The sequence below is a fragment of the Octopus bimaculoides genome, chromosome 4 (genome assembly GCF_001194135.2).
Source record: "Octopus bimaculoides isolate UCB-OBI-ISO-001 chromosome 4, ASM119413v2, whole genome shotgun sequence".
Lineage (NCBI taxonomy): Eukaryota > Metazoa > Mollusca > Cephalopoda > Octopoda > Octopodidae > Octopus > Octopus bimaculoides.
In genome coordinates, this window is record NC_068984.1 from 85,799,438 (window position 1) to 85,817,004 (window position 17,567).

The 17,567-nt window shown below is 36.6% G+C and overlaps 1 protein-coding gene across 4 annotated transcripts in view; it reads right to left on the reverse strand.

The window, feature by feature from the left end:
• Positions 1-7,743: 7,743 nt before the first annotated feature.
• The window catches only part of LOC106875522 (phosphatidylinositol 4-kinase beta), a 122,638-nt gene continuing 112,814 nt past the window's right edge, over positions 7,744-17,567 (reverse strand). For all 4 annotated transcript variants that reach the window (XM_014923714.2, XM_014923712.2, XM_014923713.2 and 1 more), the window contains 4 exons: positions 16,475-16,740; positions 14,329-14,464; positions 12,126-12,246; positions 7,744-10,878 (listed from right to left, as the gene is read on the reverse strand). In XM_014923714.2, coding sequence (XP_014779200.1) covers positions 10,694-10,878; positions 12,126-12,246; positions 14,329-14,464; positions 16,475-16,740 — 708 coding nt within the window. In that variant the 3' untranslated portion in view covers positions 7,744-10,693. The remainder of the gene's footprint in view (positions 10,879-12,125; positions 12,247-14,328; positions 14,465-16,474; positions 16,741-17,567) is intronic.

Below are 17,567 nucleotides of genomic sequence, written 5' to 3' on the forward strand. Positions count from 1 at the left end.
ATATATATATATATACATATATATATAGTCCACTGGAGGGATAAAGGTAGAATGAGGTATTTCTGCCTCTTGGCTGAAACAGCTGTAAGGTGTTATCCCAATTTCTATTGCTATATGTTATATTTTAATAATTACTGATATTTTATATATTGTCATACATGTGTGTATATTGCTATAATTGTCCTTTTAGTAAATAAATAGATTGACATAATATAATATCTATAAGTTGATGAATACCACCTTTTGATCCCCTCCATTTTCTTATTGCTCTCTCTCTCTCTCTCTCTTTATACAAATATATATATATATATACACACACACACACACACACACATATATATAGGGAGAGAAGGAGAGAGAGAGAGAGAGAAATATAAATACATTTTATATATAAGGTGTATATATATCATCATCGTCATCAACATTTAATATCTATTTTCCTTGCTGGCATGGGTTGGATCGTACTATATATATAAACAGTGTGTGTGTGTGTATATATATAAATATATATATATATGCACACACATCTATATGTTGTGTGTGTGTGTGTGTGTGTGTGTGTGTGTGTATGCTTGTATCTCCTATTGATATCACATGACAGTTGTAAATGAGTGTCACTGTCATGCAAGCAGTGTCGTCCATTTCAAATATTCTGTGAAAACTTTGTCTGGCCATAGGGAAAATATTACTTTACTTGAAAACAGGTGAGGGTTGGCAATGGGAAAGGCATCTGACTATAGAAAATCTGTCTCAATAAATGCTGTCCAAGCCATACAAGTAAAATAGATGTTAAAACAGTGATGGTGTTAATTATATATATATATACACATGCATATACACAGGGTGGCCCAAAAGTAGGTTTACAGTTATTCAACTATCTCTTTCACATTCAATATATTAACAATTTAGATCTTAATTATAAAAATATATGAAGCCGTTATTCTATGCTAATTTAGTTAATTGTAAGATAGAAATTTAAATGCAATAAAAATATAGGAGCCACAGATCCAAGTGTAGGAAGTTTGTAAGCTTTAAGCAGTAGGTATAGAGAACAACAGTGGACAGTATACAATAAGGTAGGATAACAATTTATTGATATCAAGAGTTACACACTTTTTCTCATATTGAAGTTGCAAAGAAATTGGTATTGTGTCTTATCATATACTGTCCACTTTAGTTATCTATACTAGCCACCTATTGCTTGAAACTTACACAAACACACGCACACATATATGCACATACATTTATAATCATCATCCTTATCATTGTTGTGGTCATTGTGATGTCCACTTTTCCATGCTTGCATGGACATAGAATTCATTGAGGCAGACTTTCTACAGCTACATGCCCTTCTTGTTGCCAATCCTCACCAGTTTCCAAGCAAGGTAATAATTCTTCATAGCTAGACATGTTTTTTGTATGCCTGGTGACAGAAGTATCAATTATTGATGCCTCATAAATTATATTTATAATTTTGAATTGTATTATATTGTAAAAATTATTAAATTCCTGTATCATATATTGTATTAAACTTCATTAATTGATGATTCATATTGTCTACTTATTAATTTTGATTTGTAATCTCTAAATGTGTTGAAATTTGAATTTGAAAAAAGGAAACATGATTACTCCGGAACACTTTCACTCTTATCATTATCATCATCATCACCATCATCATCGAATGTCCATTTTTTTTTCCATGTTCACATAGCTCAGATGGAATATGTTGAGGCAGATTTTTTACAGCAGGATGTTCTTTCTGTCACAAATCCTCAACAGTTTCCAAACAAGGTAATATTTCTCATGGCTGGACATGCTTTTCTTTAGAAGAATGGAGATGAACAACACTGTTTTTATGATGATGATGTTTATTTAAAACCATCCAGTGAAGTCAGAGCAAAGGTACACACAGAGAAGCACACAGACTCACAGATATATATGCATATATCACAGGCTTTCAGTTTCTGTCTACAAAATCTACTCACAAGGCTTTAGTCAGCCTAGGGCTATAGTAGAAGACACTTGCTCAAAATGCATGCAGTGGAATTGAACCCAAGATCATATGGTCGGGAAGCAAGCTTCTCAACCACACAGCCACATGGAAAAAAATCTCTGAATCCATAAAATAAAGCTGGGATAGCCACATCTGGAATATTTAACAAATGATCTTTGATTCCATAAAAGAATGGGTTGGTGAAAGCTGGAAATTTTTCATTCTTATGATATGTTTGATAAATAATTTCTGCTGACATCTCATCATCAATTTCCAGCTCTACGTAACCCATTCCTGTCCTTTCCTCTAAAACATAAGTAGTCATGTAGTTCTTCTTCAGCAAGAAGCCTGTTTTGCTCCAGCCTTTTCCTCTCATACTTTACCCCTCTATATTCCTTATTTTCCTTGCATAAAGTTCCTCCTACTCAAGGGTTGTAGTGATGCAAGCTTCATGGTCACCTCACTCATGCTGGTGGCATGAAAAAGTACCCAATACACACTGTAAAGTGGTTGGCGTTAGGAAGGGTATCCAACCAAAGAAACCATGTCAAACAGACACTGGAGCACAATGCAGTCCTTAGGCCCATCACATCCTGACAGACTGCCTAGGATCCATGTCTGTTTTAGCATGGTTTCTAGAGCTGGATTCCCTTCATAACATCAACCACTTTACAAAGTGTACTGGGTGTTTTTATGTAACACTGGTATGGGTGCTTTTTTGTGTGTGTGTGTGTGTGTTACGGCTTTGACATTGCATGGTAGTTGTAAATGAGTATCAGTCATGCAAGTGGTGTCCTTCATTTCCAATCTTCCATGGTCATGAAGAAATATTTCTTTGCTTGGAAACAGAAAAATTTGCCTCGGCAAACTTCTGTTCAATCTGTGCAAGCATATAAAAGTGATTATGAAGGTGTGTGTGTATCTTTGTTTAATGTAAGTTTTTTCATGCTGGTACATGTAGGACAGTTTGATAAGATGACTTGTCCCAGTTTTGGCTTTGTTTCTACAGCTGGATACCCTTCCTAAAACCAACAATTCTACAGTGTGTACTAAGTGCTTTCTTTTAAGACAACAACACAAGAGAGGTCACCAAATAATTTTCAAGAGAAAGGAAAGAAAGGATAGAGGAAAGTCTACCCATCTGAGTAGGAGTGTATTTAAGAGAGTGGGGGTGGCTGAGATAGAAGGGTTGTGATTTGAGCAAGAATTGTTAACAATTTCTATCAGGCATAGCCATAATGTTGTGTTATTTTATCTCATACATATAGCCATAAGGGTGTGATGTGAAAGGGATTTGGCTGCTATGCCTATCAAGTTGAGATATCATGTAGAGGCTCTATTACTAGTTCCTATATACAAAGGGGTACCCAAAAGTAACCAGAAACATTCTCTGTGGGACAAACCCATTGTAGTTCAGGCTTCTGTCAGTAGAAGCCACTTGATACAACCTCAGGTATCAGTCTGCCAACCAGCGGCATCCAGTGAAGTCGTACTGCCATGCAGTGCTTCTCCCCTGTTCGTCAATTTTTGCAATGGCTGAACAAGGGAACAGTGTGCTTCCATAAAATTCTATTTTCTGCTGGGGAAAATGGCAGCCAAAACAGTTGTCATGCTTCAAACAGCTTACGAGCTACTACATAGAGAACTACCTAGCTGACTCACACACTTAATACATTACAGTGGAGCAACTATTGGAGGAGCTCTTGAAATACATTCTACATCTGAGGAATCCCCTACATAAATATCATATAGCTTTATGAATTTTCTTACACCCTTTTGATAATAACCCACCAAAGATGGGTTCTGGGTCTATGATACAAACTTCTTATTTTAAAGTGGTTTAAATTGAGACTTTCCATCAAAATTTCATATTAATTTTTATGTTCCAAGCACCAGCTAAATAATGACAAAGTTATTTTACATAAATCTTTGTTATTTTCGAAATTAATTGCCACAAAGGCAGTGTAGTTCAATAGAAATATGATCACAAAAGGGTTAGACATTCACAAAACTGCCCTTGGAGGGGTTGGCAGTGTTAAACCCTCCAGACAAAATAATCCTTTAGCCTTAAGCAAGAACTTGCTTTGATCAAACTCCGTGTGAAGTCATTTTTGCTGCAGGGCTTCTTTAATACATGGAGATGCTAGGATTTCCCTACATTAGGGAATATGCAGTATGTATATAATCCTTTCTACTATAGGTACAAGGCCTGAAATGTTGTTGTTAGGGGGGGGGGGTTAATAGATTACATTGACTTCAGCAGTCCACTGGTATTTATTTTACCAACCCCGAAAGCATGAATGGTAAAGCCAACCTCAACAGAATTTGAACTTAAGACATAAAAATGGATGAAATGCTGCTAGGCATTTTGCCCGGCATGCTAAGGATTCTGCCAGCTCACCACTTTGCTGTGTGTAAATAATAAAATTATAAATGTAGCAGGCACACTATGGCTATATGGTTAAGAAGTTCACTTCGAAAGCATGTGGTTAGGGGTTCAGTCCCACTGAGTAGATACTATCAGCTGGTTTCTTCTACAATGTACTGACCAATACCTTATAAGTGAATTTGGTAGGCAGAAACTGAAGAAGCCTGTCATATATAAATGTACATATATGCGAGAGAGAGTTTGTATTTCCCTTTGTCCTCATGTGTGCTCTCAGACTGTAAACAAAAAGCCTCAATGTTCATGTAATGCTTGTTTCCAGTCTTCCATGTAACAATGTTCATATTCATTGTTCAAGAGACAGAGAGATTATTACATTATTTGGTATCCAATAGCAAAAAACTCTACCTCAACATAGTTCCATCTAATCCATGCATGAAAAAGCAATCATCACCATTGATGACGATCATCATCATCATCATGGTGGTAAGAATTAAAGAAAATATTACTCAAAAATACATCTGCATATACTGAACCTATTCATTGTTGCTTACAGAACCCAAGAATTTTAGGGTATCCTGGTTGGGAAATACAGCAGTCATGTGGTTTGAGGGAAAACATTTGCAAGACATCAGTGATATGTGGCTGCTATATTGATCAAGTCTATCTACAATGTAGACACCTCCCCCATTGACTGTTAGATGCATATATGCACACATAAGACAGCAGAGAAAAACTGTTGTTGAATAGTTTGCATATTTGTCTTTCTTAGACACACAGTCATTGAGCTAGAGTTTGATAAAAGAAAATATTTTCCTGTTATTTAAAATGTTATTACACTACCATAGTCATCTACATTTAATATCATCAACAAATTTCAATTTATCTACCTTATAGGTAGTTTTGATAAGTACTGTGATAACATTCCACAGTTACATTATTGAAAAGGGGACTGTCATTAATCTTTCAGCATTCAGATGATACTGTCAAATGTAATACTTATTGATTCATATTGTTTTATAATTAATTATGCATTATCATGTAAGAAATCATCATCTATTTTGATGTCCACTTTTCCAATGCATGAGTCAGATGGAGTTTATTGAGGCAGATTTTCTACAGTTGGATGCTCTTCACCTGTTTCCAAGCAAAGTAATACTTACTCATGGTCAAACATGTTTATGCAGAATATTGGAAATGAATGACATTTATTTAAAATAACCATGTGATGTTAAGACAAGGAGACATAAACATACACACACATACATAAATACATATACACCACAGGTTTTATTTAGTTTCTATCTACCAAATCCACTCACAGGGCTTTGATCAGCTAGAAGCTATAGTAGAAGACACATGCCCAAGGTACCATGCAGTGAGACAACCCAAGCCATGTAGTTGGAAATCAAGCTTCTTAACCACACATCTATGCCAGCAACCACTATTATTACTGTAAAGCTATTACATTATATTAGTTAGCAGGGATGTTGTTTTACAGTTTTGTGAAAACAATTCTCTTCAAATCTCAAAAGTCTTCAAGGTTCTTGTAGAATACAGGATGCCACTTTTCTGTCGGTCAACAACAAAGTGAGTCTCAGTTTCAGAATCCTTCAGCCTCTCAGGTAATAGTGAGGGTGTTGTGTCAAGAGCACCAGTTACCACAAGAACAATTGCCATCTTATTCATACACAATCTCTTCATCTCTCAGGCTAGGTATTTATATTTTATTTCTTAATTTCTTTGGCATCCATTCTAGTATCACATGGTATTGCAAATTCATAAACTTTACACATTTTTTGTTTTTGTGTTCTCCACAATCATATCAGTCTTTATGTAAAAAGACCATAAAATCCCATTTATTATTATTATATTTCATTTCTCAGATCTCTCGATCTTACTTGCGCCAATTAATTCTGTGAAAGTGGACAGCAACCTATTGTCAAAGGACTTACATGGCCTCTTTCTGCAAATTAAGATTTGGTACCTAGATGTTAAGCACCATGGAAGATACTTAACATTCAAGTATCAACAGAGCATTTTTTTAACATGCTCTACCATCATGTCAATTCCAGTATGTCTGACATATTTCTCAAACTTGGTTGTTATTACTTCCAGTGCTCCTACAGCTATGGGGACGGCAGGTACTCTCTTCATTGCCAACATTCTAGCAATTTTGTCATTTAGTATATTTTTCCACTTTCAACAGCTCTTTGTTACCTACACCTGCATCCCCAGGTATGGCAATATCTATGATCTTTGCTTCCTTCTTCCTTTTATTCACTACTACAATGTCTAGTCTTCTGGTATCAATTAGAGTCACATTTGATTGTAAAGTCCCACAAGATCTTATACTCATGATTCTCAATGACGCTTTCTGGTTCATGTTTGTAGCATTTCCATGTTCTTCCAGGACTGTACTTCTCACACAATCTCCAGTGAACAAACTTAGCTATGTTATCATGCCTCCTTTGGGCAATTTTGCTACTTTCAGTCATACCATGTGATAATGTTTCATTTTTGTTGCCACACACCCTATATGCCCTGATGCAGAACTAAGCAGTGGCTCTCACGGCTTCTAATCTTAACTGATTGGAAGTGTTATCATGTACATTGTTTTGTCTAGGTATAAAAGATGGACTACAGCAAATATTTTGCTCAATACCACAGATCTGCTTGTCAGTTGTTTAACCATAACCAGTTGAACATGTCCCTTACTGGCTGATGATATGTGCTGTGATCATGAGCAGAAGTAGCAAGGGAGCATCGTAGCCATGTGGTGAGAGGAGTTCTTTGAAGTTTGAATAATTCACCTCTGGAAACATGGGTGCTTTGTTCATCATCCTTAAAAGAACCCTTATTCAGGGACCTTTTGAGTGGGATGGGCTACTCAACCTGAAGAAAATTATAACCTGCAAGGTCATGCAGATTTAACATCTAAAAAGAAAAACATATTGCATGTTCATATAAGCCTCTACATGGCTGTTTGACCTATGTAAAAAAAGAAAAAGAAAAAAACAGTTCAATCTCCCACAAATCACACACATTACCATCTTAAACAAAGGACACATTGGGTAATGTGTTCCTAAGTATACCAAGTGACAATAGTCACATGGAATATTTCAGATCATAGGTCTACTCAACCAGGCTTGGCTTGTGATTTAACAACAAAGCACATTTAAGGCAAACACATACCTACATACACAGAAGAAATTTGGAAAAAAAAAAAAATCTAATTGTTTTAATTAAAACATTTTTCTTTTCTTTGTAACTGAAAGAGACCCCAAGGTATGAGGAGAAAAGAAGAAAAAAGAAAAGCAAAGAGAGAGAGAGAAAGAGATTTAAAATATATATAAAAAAAAAATGCATTTACAATTTACAATTTAATTCCAATTAGAAGAACTCTTATTTACATTGTCTTGTCTTTACATTGCAACATTTTTGTTCTTTCCTTCTTTTGTTTGAAAGAATATTTATTACACATATGTTATATATATACATGTAATATCATTGTGGGTTTATTTTTTGCTTTTTACATTTATATTTTTTTTCCATGTTAGAATGGCTGAGTTATCTTTATTAATTTAATTAATTATTCTTCTTCCTTCAAACTTTGCAAGAGCTTATTGTTTTGTTTGTTTTTTTTTTTTTTTAATCTTTTTTACAGTGAAATACTCCTTTCTTGCTGCTGCTAAGCACTCGACCTTGGAGTATGAATGGGATGTGCTGTTTGTCAATCACAGCACACCCAAGAAAACAAAGTTATGTGCCTTGCCCAAGGGAACACACAGGAGGTTTGAAATTGTATAATCAAAGCCAAGCCTTTAGCAAGGTTAGCTCCCATCACAGTATATGTGTGTGTCTGTATGTATGTATATATATATATATATATATATATATATATATATATATATATATACACACAAGTATATACATATGTGCACGTGTATGCATGTATGTGTGCATGGTGTGTGTGTGTCTGTGTGTGTGTGTGTATGTGGGGGAGGTATCAAAGAGAATTTCTTAAAGAGAGCTGGTGTTGTAGTTGAAGGCAAGAGTGTCAACACAGATGGTAAGCAACCAGCAAACGAGAGAGTGCCACTTTCACAAACACCAACCCTCATTCTCCTCCACCCTCCACATTCTTTTCTCAGAGTTCCAAATCCAGTTGGTTGGGATGTGATTAGGATGGCATGGTTTACTAATGCTGTGACTCCATTCCTCCATGTCTCAGATAAAATACATGCCAGTAATATACTGGAAAAACAAACCCACCACTACCAGAGAAATATAGCCTGACTATGTCCCCCCTCCCTCTCTTCCATCTTGTACATCTCGTTACCACCAGTACCACCACTGATTAACATCACCATCACTGTATGAAGCTTCCCTCCTCTCTCTTTAACTGTTGACCACCATCACCACAACACATTTAATTGACTTCTCTGCTCCACCAAAGGCACCCATCACCAGTAGTGTATACTGAAACACACCCAACATTTATCAACCACAACCACCTCTACTCCCACATTCAGACACAAATACAGTATATAATGTGTAATTTAACACAAGTAACTTACTTACTCAAACACAGCAAATGCTACATTAATACTAATCTATATAGCTAATTTATTAACCTTATTGAATCTATGTTATTTTAAATCTGTTTGAGATGAGAGGGTGTATGTGTGTGTGTATGCATGGAGTGAATGTTACTCTATCATCCACTTGCAATTACATCAAGCCCAGTGCTCAATTGGTACTTATTTTATTGACCCTGAAAGGATGAAAGACAAAGCTAACTATGGCAGAATTTGAACTCAGAACATAAAGCTGGAAGAACTGCTGACAAGCATTTTGTCCAGTGTGCTAATGAGTCTGCCAGTTCACTGTCTCAGATTGTAACACAGGTATAAAGACTCAAATACAGCAAAGGGGTACAGCCAGTTATATTGACACAAGCACTTGATCAGTACTACATTTTATCAACCCTGAAAGGATGAATGACAAAGATGAACTCTGTCACATTTAACATGAGAACATAACAATATAGGCCGTCATCATCATAACTAAAATAATATTTTCACAATCCATAGGAACTTGTAACACACTTTCACTTCACTTTTGGAAGTTAGCAGGGTTAAAAACCAGTAGGAGACAAATTCTGCTGAGTAGGAAGCCAGTTTACCTGAGGCAATTCTTAAATGAAGTAAAGAGTGCGACTAAAGTGAGTAAATAACAATGTCAACATCAGCAGGATTGCAATAATATTGTCCTAACAATGAACTTGATCAATCACAGATGCACACACATACACAAACATTCCTCCAAAATACCCAAAGTTAAGTAAGCTTTAGATAGATTGTCCATCAATGTACCCTGCAAGCCACCCATTTTACTTATACACATTCACCCAAACTGTCCAGAGCTCTAGAGCTCACTAGAAGCTGATCAAGGGACATAATATGCTTCATAAATTTTGAATAAACCATTCCAGAGAGAGGAGGAGAGAAATGAATGGACTAATCAAAATTGGGTTTGATGAGTTCTTTTTTAGTCTCACTTGCAATTATGGAACAATTTGTAGGCAGGTGATAGAAGATAGGTGGGTAGAAGTTTCAAAATGAAGGAAAGGGTATAATAAAGGATTGTGGGGAAAACAACAACATTTTAGTTGACTGTGATGGTGATTACAGTAATCTTAGTTGTAGTGACAATTGAGGAAGGCAGTGGTAAAGACAAAGTGTAAAGGATGGGAGAGTGGATATATATATATATATATATATATATATATATATATATATATATATATATATATATATATATATATATATCCACCAGAGTTATTTTACAACAAATATTAAAAAAACACTAGGCCAGGTCTAGTCAGCTGGGTAACCAGTTGAGTCTAGTTGGATGTTGTATGTTCACAGTAATGTCTACAAAATATAGATCAACAAACAGCTGAAACAGCAGTTGTGGGAACTCAAAGAATCATTGGTGGTGATGGTGTTAGTAGTAGTGGTAAGGGAAGGCCAGATGGAAATTTGAATGGTAAGGATTGCAACAAGAAAAAAGAAAAAGCAATAAAATGGTAAGAAAGAAGTAAAGAAAACAAAAATGGGAAAAAAGAACTTAAAAAAAAAAGATGAAAGAAAAATATGTAAGAGTAGGGAGGAGGGGGGCATGAAACACCAAAACTGGGGTTGTCAGTCAGGAAGGAGTGATCACAATGGGGAGATAGAAGAGGGTAATTGTGGTGGTAGTGATGGGGACAGCAGATGCAGCAGGTGTGAAGATGGTGAGAAGAAGGTTTAAAGGATGCCATTAGTAAGGTACTGAAATCCATCATAGAGCTTGGTGGTGAGGGAATTTAGGCTGCTCTCAACCATATTGTCAACCAACAGTTGTAACTGCTCTTCAGTCAGTGTCAGGTGGAATCGATCCTTCAAGGAACGGATTGTACTCACTCCTCGACTGAAGCAAGGAAGCTGTGAACCTGCAAGAAGACAAAGAAACATGTATAAATCAAGAATGTGTCCACTCAATTAAATACACATTAAAGGTAGGCCACATTAAAAAAATGTTGGTTCATTGACTTTTAAGAAACATGTCCTGTAGGAGCTCTAAGGCAGTGATACAAGGATCAACTAGTGTACATTTAAAAAATTTAATATTGATGCTTCCTTGTGAATGGTAGATGTATTTGATTATCTGCTCTGGAAGAGAAAATTCCAGAATGAGCAAAACATCTTTGGAAGTTTATTACCATGATATACAATACCAAGCAAAATTGGTCTGCACCTCACAATTATTACTGCAACAACATTTGCAGTATGAACCAAGAAAGCTTCTACGTTGTTGCTTGGCCTACAAGAAATAGCAACAGAATTTCCTCAACTAGCTTAAAAAGAAAGGCACACTAGATACAGACTAATGGATTTTTACAAATAATCACAGCTGGAGCACCTCTGATTACAAGCGTGCGCAATAAGATATAATTCAACATGTCTTATTGCTGAAGCAAACAAACAATGGAATCCCTATGCCATCTTTTGATCTGCTACAAAACAGTTGCTATATTGTCTTCAAAAGAAGAACATGCTTGATATACTGAAGTTCTAGATACACTATGCCCAAATAAAGGATGGATGGTTACAGTTGAAACAAATTTGTTTGCTTGATGAGCTAACCTGGTGGTCCACAACAGCAGCAAGTTCCAAGAAACTCAAGTCCATTGCTTGGTGGAGTTTCTGAATAGCTATCACAAACTCATGAGGAAGGAAATGGTCAGGGAATTAGGAGGGTCTAACTTCATTTTTTTACCATTTTCAAGTTTCATATGACAAGAATAACAATACTGAAATAATCTTTTTCCACAAAATTTCTTTTTTTTTTTTTCCTTTTAACATTTTTGCTCCTCAGTTCTGGCCATTTCCTTTTCCTTTATGTAATGATAATTATTCCCAAACCCCAAACAATGCTTTGTTTAGTGTTGAACTATAATTATGTGAAAGCCTGCTAGAGGCAGAGTTAACTACATGCTTGATTTAACCCCACCGCATGGCCCATAGTGCCTTTAGTGAACGTCCCTGCTTCTTACCACCAGTCTCGAAGATCTTGAAAAGGTCATGAGTACGGACCTTTCTCTTCTACTACACTTGGATTTTTTTCCAATGTGTATTTTTAATCATACATATATACACTACATAGACAAAAAACATTGTGTACATGGTGATATTTTACCTGTCTGCATGATTTCTACCAGAGGTATGATTTTGTCCATATGTTTTCTTGAGGCTACAAACCCTTGTAATATCAGGATTTTGAAGTATTCAAACATGTCGTTGCCAAGGCCACCCATCACCTAGAAGTAAGAGATAAAATATATATTCATATGTACACACACATACATACATTACGCAAGGACATAGAAATACTTGTGATAGTCAGCCAGCATGCCAGATGAATCCCTATTTCTTGTTAGAACATCTATCTAGAAGGATACTCTAAGACAAAATCAGAAGCTAGTTCAGCTTCTGGTCATCCCCTAGCCAATGCTGAGCAACCACACCGAAAATGGATTTAGTAGCTGGAAACTGTATGGAAACTTGCCATATATATATGTATACATCTTGTATTTGTATTCACCACCACCACTTGTCAACCAGTGTTGGCTTCTTTATGTTTGTGTAACTTAACAGTTCAGCAAAAGAAACTGATGGATTAAGTATCACACATAAAAAAAAAGTATTGAGGCCAATTTGTTTGACTAAACCCTTCAAGGTGGTGCTCCAGATGGCGACCGTCCAATGACTGAAACAAGTAGAAGGGTGTGTTTTAGAATGTAGATGGAGAAACATTGTGATTGCAGTTTAAACTAAATGGCAAATTAATCCTTTTTTAAAGAAACCTCAAATAAGATGTACTGATGTGCTACAAGAAGAAATATCTACCATTTTGAATTTCAACAGCCCTCTTCATCATACAGTATCTAGTTGGCTAACTGTGCTTCAATATTAATGATTATGAGTTATCTTATTCATTGTGTCAACGAAGAGAATTCTTCCTCACACTGATATAATGTGAGGAAGAATTGCTAGAACTAGAGCAAGACACCTATGTCCCCTCTATACTTTAAATCTCTCAACTGGCCCAAAGCCAACCCTTTCAATACTACTCCCCACACCTCCCACTTTAGGGGTTCTTGTCTTGCAAGATACTTGATGATCTGGTTGGTGCTGGTGCCATGTAAAAAAACACTGGTGATGGTGCCACGTAAAAAACACTGGTGATGGTGCCACGTAAAAAACACTGGTGATGGTGCCACGTAAAAACACTGGTGATGGTGCCACGTAAAAACACTGGTGATGGTGCCACGTAAAAAGCACTGGTGATGGTGCCACGTAAAAAACACTGGTGATGGTGCCACGTAAAAAGCACTGGTGATGGTGCCACGTAAAAAGCACTGGTGATGGTGCCACGTAAAAAACACTGGTGATTGTGCCACGTAAAATGCATTGGTGATTGTGCCACATAAAAAGCACTGGTGATAGTTCTACGTAAAAAGCACTGGTGATTCTGCCACGTAGAAAGCACTGTTGATTGCACCCTGTAAAAAGCACTGGTGATGGTGTCACATAAAAAGCACTGGTGATGGTTCCACATAAAAACACCTGTGATGGTGCCACATAAAACACACTGGTGAGGGTGCCACATAAAACGCACTGGTGATGATGCTACATAAACAGCACTAGTGATGGTGTCAAACTATAAGATGGTTGGCATTAGGGAAAGCATCTAGCCATAGAAACCAGGTCAAAACAGATTATGGAACCTGGTGCAACTGCTGACTTTGCCAGCTGACTGCCCAACTGTCCAACCCAAGCCAGCATCGAAAACAGATCTTAAATTATGATGATGATGATGAGAGCAGATGAGATACTGGCTAGAGAAAAGAATGATAACCTTGTACTTCTTCTCTGTAAATTATTTTGAATATATCCATTTTTAGGTAGAAAAGATCCACTCTGTAAGGTGGTTGGTGTTAGGAAAGGCATCCAGCTGTAAAAACCCTGCCAAAACAGACAGTGAAGCCTGGTGCAGTCTTCTGCCTAGCCAGCCCCTGTCAAACTGTTCAACTCATGCCGGCATGGAAAATGGACGTTAAATGATGATGAAGTTAACCTGTTTGAATTATACCTTTGATGTGTAAGAAAATCATCTTCACAATCATTTTGCTTAATTTGTAAAATTATCCTTCACAGGAATCCTTTCATGTTACCAATGGCAATATGAAGCAAAAGACAGAAACTTCCAACAGACATACCAAAGAGGCACACAAAAGACATCAGAGTTTTTATTCCAACTTCAATGCTACAATAAATTCAATAAACTAGACCAAAAAAGTAACAAGGATAGATAACCGCAAACATCAGAAAATACTTACCTCAACAAACTCATGGGTTAATTTAAAAGGAGAATTCTCAAAACCTAAATTCTTCCCAGGTGATGTCGACAAAATGAATCCAAAATCAATATGGATAATATGACCATCTGAGTCTAGCAGAATATTTCCATTGTGTCTGTAAAAATAATGGAAGGGAATCAAATATCAATTTTCAGAGAAAAACTTTAAAAACTTCACATATAAAATATCTTTAATTCCCCCGTTACCCACCACCATATTCCTATGTGATTGCTTGACCTGTTAGAAATTGCAGCTCCATAACAGTTGCAAATAATAAACCCCAAAAGGTTGCTCCACTCGAAAGAAATAGAAAATACAAGCAAAACCCTATCATCTTAAAAGAAGGGAACATTGGCTAATGTACTCTGTAGTACACTATGCCTGAAAAGGTAAAAAAAAAATAGAAGCAAGATGGTCACAACTGGATTACTTTTGATCTAAAGTCTGTTCACTCAAGGCTGACTTGGGACTAAACAACCACAAGACACAGGCACATACACACCCTATAGTCTTCTGTCAATCAAACCTAAATTATCTGCATAAATCACAATTAAATAATTAAAGTAAGGCTACACAATCATCATCATCATCAATAACCTATTAATGTTGTTATTCTATGCTGTTCTGAGTAAGATGGGTCCAATGAGAACATTAACACTTGATCCTAAATGTGACCAAATGAGAAGAGTCACCATATTAAGTACCAACAGCACTGTAAATATCAAGTGATTTGTTATTGCTTGCCTTGGATCAGCTTTGACTGAGCAGACCAATCAGCAACGGTATTCCAGCTGTGTCCATCTTGTGTTCTTTTTAACCGTTCGTCTCCTTCATTGGACACGAAACTCAGCTTGCGAAGACCTGTTGGGGCAAACGAAAGCGAAATCGTGATGGCACCTGTGCCCAGCGTCGCCTTTCTGGCACTTGTGCCCGTGACATGTGTAAGGATTTTCGAGCGAGATCGTTGCCAGTGCCCCTGGACTAGCTCTTGTGCGGGTGGCACATAAAATACACCATTTTGAGCGTGGCCGTTGCCAGTACCACCTGACTGGCCTTCGTGCCGGTGGCACGTAAAAGCACCCACTACATTCTCGGAGTGGTTGGCGTTAGGAAGGGCATCCAGCTGTAGAAACTCTGCCAAATCAGATTGGAGCCTGGTGTAGCCATCTGGTTTCACCAGTCCTCAGTCAAATCGTCCAACCCATGCTAGCATAGAAAGCGGACGTAAAACGATGATGATGATGATGATTCCAATAATGATGTTAAATATCTACTAAAAATGGAATTGATATTTTCAACAAGTCATGTTGCCTCAAAAAATTTGACATTACTCAACAAAAGATAGATTGCTATATAAACCTGCTTTCTGCAGTAAAAGGGTTAAGCATGTAGGGTGCAATTTGAGGGCAATTTGGCAGCTCTGTCTGATAGGCTGAACAACCATATGCAGGCACCCTCAAGTAATTTATTATCTGCAGTGCTGAATTCAAATACTTCTTCACACTTGGAGAAGACAAGTTACTTCAGTGTATAACTCCCCCAAGAAGGATCTTCAGTGGTTTATTTAAGATCTAATATGGTTATAAGTCTAACATTCACCATTCTAACTTTCTAAAATTGATAGCAATTAGTATCAGCAAAAATTATACAGTAAAGTTTGTGAGTTTGGATAAATTCAAATCCTGTGAAAAGAAGAGGATTTTGATATCTCAAAATTATGCTTCTCACCTTAGAGAAAGAGAGAATTTTTCATTACTCAGGTAAAGGATAACTTCTAAAACGTCTCCCACAGGTATATGCATGCATGTACCTAAACTCAAAATTTCTATGAGCCGTTCTAATTACCATAAGCTCCAATTATTTCTCAATAAATCACTTCTAGCTACAATGTTTTAGTTAAAGGTTAACTATCATCCCAAATATTATCAGTAGTTTCCATAGCTACCTTAGCAATCTTTCATCATCTACAGAGACAATGATATGCCAACCCATACAGATCACGATGTGATAATCCACAGAGGCCATTACATGTAGTAACCCATAGAGACCATGGTGTTGTAATTCACAGAAAGCGTAGTTGATAACCCATAATATAGTAATCCATTGAGATCATCATGCAACTCACCTGTCTTTGACCTGCATGAGGTAACAGACAAGACAGTAACCAGCACAACTCTGCACAAAGTTCTTCTGGGCCGTCAGAAACTCTTCACTGTTGATAGGGCCAAACTCTTGGATGAAGTAGTTGATAAGCAGCTGCTTGGAGTGTTTCTTGATCTGGTGCAAGGAAACAGCGTTGACCACTGGCTCAATCATACCACTATCATTAGCGGTCACCACAATATTGTACGGCCGTATCCACAGAGGAACATGCTCGATTTCCCAGATATTCTGCATTAAAGTAGAAAAATAAAAGCACATGAGTAAACTGTTCACATATAGTATCAAAGTTCACACAAAGTTCAAAACCAACATTGCAACCAGGAACTATGAACACTAAGGTTGTGTTTAAATGATCTGTGAAAATGTATGTTGGTCAAGAGAAGGAAGATAATTTTATATATATGCATATCAAGGGACATTAAAATAATGCTGTTACATACTGTCATGGTTTTGATATCTACTTATATCAATCTACCCTTCATTTAACATCTCTTCACAATTTTTATTTATTTAACATCATGTTCTGTGAGCAATAACATCATAGGTTATTGATTTTCATTGGGTCAATAACTGGTTTATAACATTTACAATGGCAAGACTGAGAAATGATTGCCTGTGCCAGTGGGTGTCATGAATAGCACAAGGGAGTCATTCACATACACTGGTTTTCCTCACAGTATTTACATCTCCTACAGAAATATATCATCAAAAGATATATATATATATATATATAATTTATATAAGGGCATTACTATATAGTAATGCCTCACGCTTAGAGGGACTAAATAAGTCAAAACTACCAAAAAATAAGCACATATTTACCGAAAGCGAGGGGATGCAACTTTCAAAAAATTAACCTCCTAAAAACATTTAACTTAACGGCAAACCACTGGTTTCATAATTAATGCAGCAATGTAGTAAGCTGCATCTTTTATTCATCAGTGCACGTATGGTCGAGACACATAAAAAATAAACAAAAATCAACATACCCCGATGTACCCAACAAAGTACGATGACTTCTGTTCATCCTTATATATCCGTGAAAGAGGCTGGCT